The sequence below is a fragment of the Lissotriton vulgaris genome, chromosome 11 (assembly GCF_964263255.1).
Source record: "Lissotriton vulgaris chromosome 11, aLisVul1.2, whole genome shotgun sequence".
NCBI lineage: Eukaryota > Metazoa > Chordata > Amphibia > Caudata > Salamandridae > Lissotriton > Lissotriton vulgaris.
Genome location: NC_141699.1, coordinates 1,009,147,238 through 1,009,159,863, shown reverse-complemented (window position 1 = coordinate 1,009,159,863; position 12,626 = coordinate 1,009,147,238). Strand labels below are relative to the sequence as shown.

General features: G+C 49.3%; 1 protein-coding gene across 2 annotated transcripts in view; it reads right to left on the bottom strand.

Annotated features, from left to right (window-relative positions):
* GOLIM4 (golgi integral membrane protein 4) overlaps nt 1-12,284 on the bottom strand; it is a 259,785-nt gene extending 247,501 nt beyond the window's left edge. The window contains exon 1 of one of the 2 annotated variants that reach the window (XM_086944326.1): nt 11,698-12,284. In XM_086944326.1, the coding sequence (XP_086800452.1) occupies nt 11,698-11,896 (199 nt within the window). In that variant the 5' untranslated portion in view covers nt 11,897-12,284. The remainder of the gene's footprint in view (nt 1-11,697) is intronic. The other variant, XM_086944327.1, reaches the window with a different exon arrangement.
* Nucleotides 12,285-12,626: the final 342 nt, after the last annotated feature.

Sequence of the window (12,626 nt, the reverse complement as noted above, 5' to 3'; positions counted from 1 at the left end):
TAGCTTCAGTGTTTTTCATGAACTGCCTTCGCAAAATATTTAATGAGACATTAGTTGAAGTTCCTTGTAAACAAATGAAATGTTAACACGGATTATTGATACGTTGTCTCATTCTTACAGTGCCCCTGAAGAAGGGAACCCCCAGAAATGCATTGGGCCTATTTCTCAACTATGTCTTCACCTTCATCAAAAAGTTTTCCAACATCAGAGTTATTACAACAAATTTATAATGTGATGACATTTACTTGTTAATTTTCAGATTGTGTATTGATTTCAAAATGAATATGTTGAAATGAACAAGATTTACAAGCAAAAGATTATATAAAGCTACGTTTTGATAAAGAATTTCTTTCTTTGAATTTTCTCTTCGAGTGATAACATTGAAATATTATAGGTTATCAATTGTTCACATTGGTTATACTTTAAACATATAGGAGTGCGCTTGGTAAACTAGTGGAATTTTCCACCAGAGGTTGATTGTTATTTTGGGCTGGCTGCCTTACAACCAAGCAGCACACAAACAGTGTACAAATATTATATGAACAGTGTATTAGTATTACATTAGGGAGTGCGCAGATAAGAAAAACATTTATTCTAAACAACGCTTACCACAAATCTTTTCCCCCGGAGGGAATCACAACGGGGTCGTTACAACGACCGCCTTAAGATGCCGCATACCATTACTCCGCAAGTCGGAACAACGACTTGCGGAAGGGTGGGGGGGGGGGGCTGAGAGGTGTTGGATTTAAAATACAACACCTTCCCTTTTGTCCGCACACACTGGAGTTATACTATTCCAACATCCAGCACCCCCCCCCCTCCGCAAGTCGCTGTTCCGACTTGTGGAGTAATGGTATGCTGAATCACAACGCGGTCATTGTAACAACCGCGTTGTGATTTCCTGCAGGGAAAAAGACAGCGGCCTAATATTATACATTTGTCTGTATGTTCTTTCAGATGTCTCTTGCTCTTCTTGCTCTCACACAACTGATTTTTACAGATAAATACAGACAGGCCCTACATATTACCGGTCTCCATTGATTTGTAAAAGTGGAAAAATACTGAGAATTTAGCTTTTTGTGACTCTCCATGCAGTCTTTCATGAATTCCAGGCAAAGACTGAACAAACAGACAGCATGGGGAGATTAAAAACAAGCATTTACAATGCAACGGTTTCGCCTTTAGAAAAGTTAGAGCTATTGGCAATGTAAATGACAATGCCATTTATGTATCTGTTTTCAAAACCAACACCTAAATACAAATATTGTCATTTACAATGCCAATAGCTCAAACTTTTCCAAAGGCGAAACCGTTGCATTGTAAATGCTTGTTTATCCTTACATTTAGGGCATTTGTCCTCATTGATCCCTGCCCACCTTGCGGTAAATGACCTAATGGGAAGGGTACCTACCCTGAATTGAAAATAGAGCTTGCGATCTAATGGTTTCTCGATTGCGTCCCAATATGGTTCCAGTGCTGGGAAGGCCTTAAATTCAAGAAAGCGCTCTGTAAGGTGGGTTGAGGCTCTCGTTGCACATTTCTCTGAGATGATCATCTCCCAATATATCCTCTTCATTTCTACCTTAGAAGGGAAAACAGCATTTGTTGGGTCATCCCACAGGCCAGTCAACCTCATTCTCCCTAAAAGAGATTTAATTGCTTTCAGCCAGCTAATTTTGTGAAAGCGATCTTTCTCTATAATTTCCTTGAGTCCCCTAGCATAATGATACAATTCCTCGGTTGTCCATATTCTGCGCCAGTATAATACTGGGCGCAGCATGGCCAAATCTTGCACTGATATTTTACCAAGATCCCAAAACAGAGGAACTAGAGGGGTACTTTGGGGAACATGAGTAGCTTTCCCTCAAAAATTCATTTTCCAATAATGTTAGCTCTTTAATAATTTTAATAATTGAGAACCCCCACAGCTCGGTACCATAGAGGACGGAGCCTAAAACTTTCATCCCATAGATCTCCAATAATGGTCTAATAAAGGAAGACTTAAGTCTTTTAAGAAGAATGCCCGCTTGTTGTTTGTGCCTTAGTACAGTCATGTCTAGCTGGGTATTCCAGCAAATGTTATCTTATTTTACGTGGTTTATTGCATGATTTGCATAATATTTCAGGGCTCGGCTCGGCTCGTGCACGGGATCTAAGAGCCGAGCCAGACCCTTGGTTCAGCTCTGGTCGAGCTCTTCCTTTCATTTGTTAACTCGCCCACATTTACTTATACATCCCCAATGCCCACTCTAAACACACATTCCATCTCCAAAAAGCTCCAGGGCCAGGCGTCCCACACAGAATGCTCCCGACCACCACCTGCAACCACCCACAGCATGGCTCCAAACAAACACGGTATCCCCCATAACCCCCCACTGAATCCACCATCCTGCCCATAAAACGCCCGCGACCACACCGTCCCCAGCGGTTCACTGCACCAATCAGTTTCTTCAAGTATCCGAACGATGCACCTGCTATGCTACCTTTCTGCCGCTAAATAACGTGACAGAAACCGCCGCCATGTTATTCATCTGTAGCGTTCCAGCTGACCCCGCTTCAAAAATCAGGCATGCGAATAAACACAACTAGAAAGGGAAACATCGGCACAACGTCCAGCCTGCCTCTAGCGGAGCGGAGAGGCCCAAGTGCATTTGCCTCCGAATGTGGCAGACATGTCCAGCACCTTAAAGCCCTGCTGCATGTTTCCAAGCGTTCGCGTGCGCCTGCGGTGCTCAAAAAACACTAGTGTGAACACGATGCAGAGGCGGATGCAGAGCCTTGCGCGAGGATACGGAATAATATTTCCGGATGATGAGGGTGGGGCCAGGGGGGTGCTGCAGCTCCCGGTGTCGAACAACACCTGCCAATCCCCTCTGGGACCCACAGACACATCCATGTGTCTGTCGAGCAGGTGCAAGGGGCCCAGAAACGTAGGGGAGGAATATTTCCTGGAAGGGGCGGTCCCAAGGAACGGTGAGAGCACCCCCCAAGGGACCCCACCGTGATCAGGATAAATCACAGATCTCGGTCCACAGAGGCTCTGGCCAGGTGCGAATACCGCACCCATTCCTGTAATTTTCTATGCATTGTGGGACTTGTAGTCCGGCATTCACACGGGGAAAATGCCAGAGTGCAAAGTGCCTTGCCACGCCGAAGAGAAGCAGTCGCGCCTGTAAAGGAACACCATCAGAGCTCTGCACAGAGAATGTCAATCGTAGAATCAAGAGAATGTACATTTTTTTTCTTATAACAGCGATATTTTCAAGAGTAGTATTGACCGCTCCGCGGAGCGTGATAATGCATACACATAGGCAACAAAGCATGCTTTCCATATAGTTCCCACACTGAGAGAGCTTCGAAGGCACTTGCCCCGATAAAGGGTGGCGGATTATTTATGATAGGATATAAAATAATAGCATTGATTTATTACATGTAATTAGAGCTGTCGCCGTGGTTCACATTCCGCAGGGGTGTTTTTCTTTGGGGTGGGGAGGGGGACCAGTGAGGGCGCTCTAAGGGGGCGGGAAGAACATGCTACCCTGTTATTGAACGCGTGACGTCAGCTGCAGCCAGGAATAAAGGGTTTGGGTGATGGGGTTTGGTACCCAAGGTCAAGGATATGTGAAGTAATAGTCTGTGGTAATGTGTGTGCAGTAGAATTGGTAAAAGAGGGTGCTCTGCTGGGGCTCGGAGGGACCCGAGACTTGCACTGAACGCCGGTGTGTGGTTAGGGTACTCAGTTTAGGTGAGAGGATACAACGAAAGTGTGAGGGTGGTCAGAATGCAGCTGTGAGTAGGGTTTAGTGCGCTCCCACTACGGTTCTTGGTGATGGCTGTAAGGGCCACATAGGGACCTCGGAGCGGACACTATGGTTCTAGGATGCTCGGGTGTGATTGGGGTGTGGGAGCCGCGGACCCTAGTCCGGGTGCTCTGACATTGAACCTCGCGGCTCTCAAAGGTTTCTTGGCGCTGTGGGCTCGCAGGCATGGATCCTACGGGCTGGCTCGAGGGGTGCTGTCTCCGGATTGTCACTGGGTGTTATCCGGAGGTGCAGCGAATGCTACCGGTGCTAGACTTAATCAGGCCTGGGTGCAAGGCACAGACGCGTGACTGCTAGGGGGGTCTGGGCGTTGCTCGTAGGGACCTGCCCCACATGTGATGTTACACAGTCACTCTACGGCGCCCGCACTGCTCAGCCCGCGTTCAATGCTGATCCGCAATGCTAGTGCTATGCCACCGACGGCATGGGCGAGCTGGGCCCAGGCCCAGGGCGCCAGTCTTCAGGGAGGCGCAGGAAGCGGTCTGAGAAGTCCCTCTCACTGGACTCAGGATTCAGACGAATCTGCTTTTAATAAGTTTTACTTGCCGCAGGTGCCGTTTTACACCCGATTATCCCACTTAATTCCCTCTCAACTCTTTTTCACCCCCCCTGCAGACACCCCCAACTCCGGCCATTCACGCCACCAAGAACGTGGCACAAGTGTGATCGAGCCATGCTGTGAATGAATCGGAATGTATGGCGCTACATCTCTTCCCCGCCAGGGCACTGTCCGTGCAAGGGCCAAGACTAAGTTTCGGAGCCCTGACCCTAAGTAGCAACATCTGCAAATACTCGGGTCTTGGGCGCCAGCCCTAAAGAAGTGTAGGTGCACACACCTGCTGTTCCCGTGGGGAAGCACCCACTATACCTCTTCATCACAGCGGCGACTGCAGCACCACAAATAACACCACCTGCTGCAGGAGCACCAGGACGGATCAGCACCGCCAGTATCCACCTGCAGTCGACTGCAGGAAACCCGCGCTTGCAGCACCAAGCCACAGACCAACCACGCGCACCCGAATGCTGTTGCACTGACCGCCACCTGATACAATATCATCACCAGCCCTTACTGCAATAACCCCAGCAGCACCTGACGACAAACCGCCAGATCCCGCTCTGTCCTTCTGATCGACCCCCCAGCGCCTGCTGAATAACCCGATCACCTGCTCTGTCCCTTCTGATCAACAACTTCAGTGCTTGCCACACCACATATTTAACTAATAACTAGTTGGCCAAAACCCCAGACCCGCTGAAGCAGCCGGGGCACACCTGTCACGCGCCACAGCGGCCACGCTCCGTCACAGAAGGGTGGCACTGGAATGGTGAGGGGACAAGACAGGCAAGTGTGTGGGGGGCGCGGACAGAGGCCACAATCCACGCACATACCTCTGCTAGAGCAGTGGTGGCGTACGGTGTGAAGAGCCCGTCGTCTCTCGGGAGCAGCCTTCAGATGTCAGGGGACGGGGGCTCTGCTCTGCCACTGGAACCGCTCTAACAAGGAGCGCCACACGGAGAGCGGGACCGGGCCGTCAATGGCTCGCGCTGTTTGTTTCTTTTTCCCCGGCGGCAGCGAGCAGCCAATCGGTGCGCGGCGGCAGGCGGGACTTCCCTCCAAATGCGGAAGTCCCGCCCCGCGTCAGGCACCGTAGTGCCTGGCTTCCTGTTTTGCGGCGCTCGGGCCGCGGCGGTGATTCTCGGGCATTTAAGAGGGGTGGACACCCTCGAGACCAAAAGTAAACAGTGAAGCGAGGTGGGCACTCGCAAAGGGCGCCATAATCGGGGTGGCACCCGTCAATTAAGAATAAAGTGCAACGAAGCACTGGGGGTACCAAATTACTGCAAACCCCGGAATCCAATCACCACACGGCAACAGTGGTGACGCTGCGCCGCACGGGCCAATCCCGTCGCGGCGTTTGGTGAGGGGGCTCGGCTCTCCCGTCCAATCGGAGAGCAGCGGGCTCGTTTTCGGTCGCGTTGGTACCGGCAAGGTACGGGGCCCTTCGTCGGGGGTTTACTGATCCCGGGTTGCGGTGGTGAAGCTGCACAAAGGTTATTTTAGTGCGCTCTGCTCGGGGAAGGCTCACAAACCTTCAGTCTGCACCAAACACGTGTCGATGGATTCGGGGGCGTTCCCGGCGTCGCGTGACGTCAGCAAAAGCCAAAGAATCTCGGGAACGCCCCCGGGAACGCCCCCGTGTCTGGTCCGGCATTGACGGACGCCTCTCTGTTCCAATGGCTAGCCTCCATTTATGGAGCTAGCCAATGAAGCAGAGGGGCGTGTTCAAGTCACCCATACTAGAAACTACAGATTTCTCTGGAGGAGGAGCCTAACGGCTCCGCCCCCCAGCGAAACCTAAAAAGGATGAGATTTCCCTACATAAATGCATATTTTGACATATATTTGTAGTATAGCGCTTCTGTGTACCTGTGGTCGTAGTGTTTTGTAAAATGTGGCTGCCTAATTTGCTAAAACACGACAGGAATCCATGAATGGGTGCACATCCAAGAGCTAGATAAAATGTGGAAATATACCATTTTATGATTACATTTATTCTCAAAACACAAAATAATTATGGATAGATACTGCTAATATGGCTAAAAAAAATAAAGATAAATAAATACAGACGGAAATGTTAAAAAATGCCATAAAACCGGGAGCCCTATTAATAATGCAAATCATTTGTAATTACTTTTGTAACTCCATTCAATGCATCTCGTGCACTCAGAAACAAATTAAGGACTTGTAATTTCTGATGAAAAATGTTACTCTCTTACACAAATAAATTAATAGATCATAAACTGCCATGATATTTGTAATTTCAAAAACCACAGTTGATGGACAGAATGCAGAACAATGTCATACATTCACCCCAGTACAGAGATCTGGGCCTAAATCCATCGTTTTTTTGCACTCCACACCACCCCAGTTCAGACAAAGCCATATGCAAATCAGTCTGATCGTGTGGCTCATGGGAACAGTCCAGCCCGAAATGCCTTCCCTGGACCGGAAACAAGCTTCAGAGGACCGGTTTCTGGCATTCCAGCAGTCTTCAGCCCGGCTTGCTTGAATCCAGTGGTGTGGAGAGCATGGGACTCACGTCTGAGCATACCCATTCCTCTCGGGGTGACAATTGCAAAAACCACAGTTGATGGACATAATGCAGAACAATGTGGTTTTCAGAAAAATTCATTGTTATGATATCATAAGAAGTTTCTAACAATGATGCATACAATAATTTGTTTTACATATGTGGCTGTCATATACTATCAATGCTTTCAATCTGTTGATTATCTATAACTGTTTTTTAACATTGTATTTCAATTGTTGGTTGTGTCAATTCACTGTAGTGAATGTATTATGTATGTCCAGTGTCCAAAAGTGTCTGATTCTCACCCATATTCTGTTTACCAATTTCAGAGCAATATACGGCCACCTGAGGAAAGTTAACTGGCCGAAACGCGCGTTGTGAACTACCTTGCCGTATTGCCCACACCATTTGTCGTACACCTAATGTTTGTCTGTAACTGTTCTTAAAGTTTTATGTTTATGAACTGTAAATCAGTCATATGATAAATGAATATATAAAACGGGGAGAAAAAAAATTATATAATACAAATGTTACAAAAAGAAAAAATATTTATATAAATTTCATATTAAATAAAAGAAATAATTTGATTTCAGTGTTTTTTGGGTGGTGAATTTACTGACCACTGGATGCAATTCTTATAACAACTTACAGTGATTGCTACATATAGCTTTTTAGGTTCTGTACCTTTACTTGGCTCTAGACCGTTCTCAAACTGAACAATGTGGTTTTTGCAGATGATATTTGTAATGGCACAGAATAGACTATGGTCTGCACAAAGACACCCAAATCAACACCCCTGCAACCCCCCATAATCCAGCAGTTTGCACACTGTTCTTCAAATCATGGCATTACCATCTTCTGCTTAAACACCACAGCACAAATCTATGCTGAATTAATAGAATGAGTTGGGACGGAAAAGTCTCTCGGATGGTGATGGACATGTTCCCCTGCCCGGAGCGCCCCAACTGTAACGATGTCTGGATCCCACGAATCATGCATGTGTGCCAGGACAGAGGCCTGTCTCAAAGAATGCGGTCTTTTTGGACTGGGAGGGGAGCCAAAAAGCTCTACCCTTATAATGTTCAGAGGCTACTTTCCTGCCAGGAGTTAAGCAGAACAAGTGTGGTGGTGGCAGCATACCATGGTCAGTAGGAGAGAAAACAACGTTGTACTTGTGTCATTGGAGAGAGGCCTTCAGGCTCACTCATTTTAAGTTCCACTGATCTGTTGCTAACTCGCCCTAGGCCTACATCGGATTGGTGTGTAGTGCTGTGCACTGCAGGTTATATACAGGTGCTTTGTGTGTATGTGTCTGTTAATCTTACAATACATGGAAAATTAAGGGTTCTTTTTTGTGAAACCCGGGGCAAACTGGTGGAGCACGAGGCGGTAGAGGAATTTCCACAGACGGATTTGTTGATTCCTGTGAGCTGGATTTGTTGATTCCTGGGGGGGGAATACACAGGAGGAAGGGAGAACCAGGCTCTTCGGCATACTTTAAAGGGTGCTCTTTGATTCAGGGAGAGATGATGGTAAGGGGCCTGAGCACATCTCAGGAAGGAGATGGGGCGAAGAGAATGATAAAGAGTTGGGCTGAGGCTATAGGGTAGCTTTTTGATCCACATATCACTGTGGCTAACATCCAGGTGTGAACTCTAGTCATCACCAAAGCCTGTGTTCTGCGGCTATCAGATTTGGAGTTGCATCTGCTGTAACAAACTGCTTTGTGAAGGAAGGGCAGAGGAGAGGACAATTCAATAGGAAGCATACCACCCACCCCTCCCACCCCCACCCCCACCAACCCCAAAACAAACTTCAAAGACCCAAACTCTACATCACATTTGGTGTCTGGAAATTGACTGTACGGGGAGCTAGAGGCTCCCAAATTGTAAATGTCAAGCAGTCAGTTGAGCTGTGCAAGGAGAAGGCCTGCCAGTCTCCTAGCTGGGTGAGGGGACACCACCCAGGGCATACAAGATCTCCTGCCCCTGGAGCACCAGTGTCTGCCCAATTACAGAGACCAGTGTGCACTGTGAGGGAAGAGGAGCTCGCTGGAGGAAGGGAGGTCAAGTGGGTGGCCCTTGCGATTGGAACTCTGAAGCGAGGTATGGTGAGGAGGGTGGCTTTTGCACCGACTGGGTCGCTGCCGTTGTGCAGAAGGAAGTCAGCGAACCAGTATGCCAGGTGGGGTGGACCCGAAGATTACTACTGTGCCGATTGGGCCATAGCCCTATGCAGAGTGAGGACGCTGATCCTGTGTGCCAGGTAGGGCCATGAGGAAAAGGCAAGGAGTGTGGTCTGGTCTAGACGGTCGTTGAGAGGAAGAGGCCGCCCTGGAGGCCCATGTGGGACCAAACCCCGACTAAGAATCAGCACCTGGAGTGATGAATTACCCTCTACCCCACACACACACACACACACACACACACACACACACACCTTGGAAACAAATCCAAGGACCCTTACCAGCATCAGAGAAGCGTTGAGGACCCCCCCCCCCCCTGCTGCTTCTGCAGCCATGTATTTCACTTCGCAATATAAATACAACTTTTTTTCCATAAAAGGGAAAATGTGACTGATCATTTATTGCTGCTAATTAACATTTTTGGGAGGTGTGAGCCTGAGGTCCTCCCTCTCCCACCACCTCCTCCATCCACATCCACCTGCTGCGGAAAACCCTTAGACTGCTCGATCAGCGCTACCACTAAGAGGCAAGTGCTGAAGGGTCACTTGGCCCAGTCGCTCAGGTTCCATAGTGCATTAGAGTGAAAGGCCTTCTCCCCCACGGCGGGGCCCAGGAGCTCCCGCTTCCACCGACAGACATAAAACAAACAAAAAAAAGACAACCCCCATGCCAGCCAGCTTGACTCACAAGCCAGCCGTTGCAGCCACAACTAGGCTAAGCGCATAACGAATTAGTCAGTTGAAGAAGACGCAGGAAGCCAGAAAGAACAAGTTGTATACATCCCACTCAACACTTCCCCAGGCGCAGGGTTTCAGAAAGCTCTCCACCCATCAGCGCGTTCATCGACCACCGATTCCACACTTACACTCCCACACAATACGTTTTAGTAAGGTACATAATTTGCTCCACAGTTATTTTCCATTGTCAACAAGCCTCCCCTGCGTACATTAAATTCAAAGTCTATATTCCCGATAATGTACATTAGTCTAGTAATTAAACTATTGCCTAACGTTCTCCAAATACAGTTTTTATATGATTATCCAATGCGTAGAAAAAAATAATTTCTGTTTACACTCCACAGAAATTGAAAACAGCACTTTGTTTAAAACAATAATTAAAGGGTCGTGTCGCAGCTATCTGATCCGGATTTAAGGGATTGTCGCCCCCTATAAACATATTTACCAAAGGGACATTTTGCAAAGTGCCACGAAGCCGCATGCCACCGGCAGCTCTGAACAGTAAACCGAGCTGAGCCACAAATGGACTAGGTCTGCCCGGAAAGAAGTGATTTAAACCAACAACTATGCCTGGGATTGCAACGTCGGAAGTGAGCTTCAAACTAAAATACTTGCTCACACAAGTCACACATTCCACATTGGCAAGCAGCGGGGGCCGCCGTGTAACTCTCCCCATGCTGCGGAGAGTTGGTAAACATTCGGATTTAAGGGGTGGGGGGGGGGGGGGGAAGACGTTCCAGAAAGTACTTTTCAGATAAATAAACAAATAACGTAACTGTTTAAAATGTAGCATCAAAGAGGCCGAGCTATAAAATTACAGACCTTGAAAGTATGTCAATATCGGACCTAGAAGCATAGTGTGGACACAAGCTCGAGAACGTGGCTTTGTGTCAAAGAAAGTACAGTCCTGGTATATTACAGAGCCTCTGGGCAGGTACTTTCCCAAATGGCAGTTTTGTGGGGGTTTTTTTCATTCATTTACTGCTGCCTTTCCCTCGCCTGCAGCCACATGTGAAGAAGAGAGGGGCAGCGCCTGTGTCATCGCTTGCCAGGGTGCCTTACACCCTTCGGGCCCCAGGGAGGCGGCACGCATTGAGAACTAACACAGACCCACCCGGCCGCGCCCCCATGTCGCACAGAGGAGGTGGTGATAACAATGCCGGGTCTGTTCCGTGCCCAGGTACCCAGTGGAGCCAGGCGAACACAAACGTATCCTGGCCCTTTCCGCGGAGCTGGGCTAATTCTACACGATAGCAAGTTACACGAAGTTTCCCTGGTTTTCCTAAGACGTGGAGGGTGCAATTTGAGAACAACAAAAACACAGCACTCACTGGCAGTACTGTGGCTTTAACGGCGCTGTACCACCCTGAAGTATAACAAAGTGAATGGCACGAGTTTATTTTATTGATCAGTAGGGGGGGCGACTGAGTCAGGTTCTCATGGAAGAGAACTAGTGGCGTACAGGCAGCAGCCATCTGCAGCAAGCACACGAAGCAACTGAGCTATCTAACATAAGTGAACGCTCCTTGTATACACAGAGTTGACCATCGTGAAAAGCACTCTGCTCAGATACACTAAATGCTGTGAAAAGTGCAGTTTGCAGACATGCCAATATGTGCACACATGCTAACACTTAGAAAGGCTCACGTGGGAAATTATAAATGATGATGAATATCTGGATAGGCAATGTTCAGAATAAGAAACATTTTAATTAATAAAAAAAAAAAAAGGAAGGGTGTTTGGTCGCGATCTTCAGCTGGGATGCATGCACGTATGCGATGAGAAAAAAAATAACACATGCTTGCAAACAGACCCAGGGATGCGCAGAGACAGCAGCGGCGCCTAGAAGCCGCCGCGGTACCAACCTTGCAGCTGTGCGGACAGGGACTCCTGGTGCTGCTGGTACTTGGTCGCCACCGCCTCCGCCTTCTTCAGCTGGTTTCGGAAGTCGTCGTAGAGCATGGCCCCGTAGATGAAGCCCATGGCCACGGTGAGCAGCAGCAGGACCTGGAAAACCCTCCGCTGCCTGCGGGAGCAGAACCCGTTCCCCATCGTCTCTCTCATAGGGCTAGGGGGGCCCGGCTGCAGGGGCTGAGGGGGGCCCGGCTGCAGGGGCGGGGGGCCGGCTGCAGTGGCTCACGCGCGCTCTGCCCCCGGCTGCCCCGGGGTCATGGCACGGGCCGCGAGAGCTGCAACTGTTGCTATCCCGAGGCAGGCGGACGGTCGGTGCACGGGAAGTTCAGCACGGAGCCTCAGACCCGCAGGCTCCCGAGCGACAGATGCATTGCTCCTCCGGGCTCAGCAGCGCCGCCCCGCGGCCGCTGTGCACACAAAGGCCGGAGGCATGTCCCGCGGGCGCCTCCCAGTCGCGCCAGGCCCGTCCTGGAGGTACCTTTCCCCGGTTCTCCACTTACGTGTCACCTCCAATGCTTGCAGTCCTGGAGGAAGTGCCTCCCCGCCGGCGCCGGTTGGGCTGGCTCCCGGGAGAGGCCCGCCCTCCGGGGGCAACGGCGGCCTGACATTGGATGCTGGCGCTGCCTGTCAGCGCCCGGGCAGCCAGCGCTGAGCTCAAGCTTTGGAATTGCTCCGAGCGGATGTCTTCCTGGGAGAGCGTGGGGCTGGGAGATCACCGCAGCTAGAGGCATGTGTGGGACCAACCGGCGGGTGGTTTGTTTGTTTATTTATTTTGTACATTATCCTAAGATGCTAGAGCGCTCTACATAAGACATGTTTTTTTTACAGAGGGTTCCACATTACAGAATAGTACCAAATATAGTTACATAAGGTCAACATT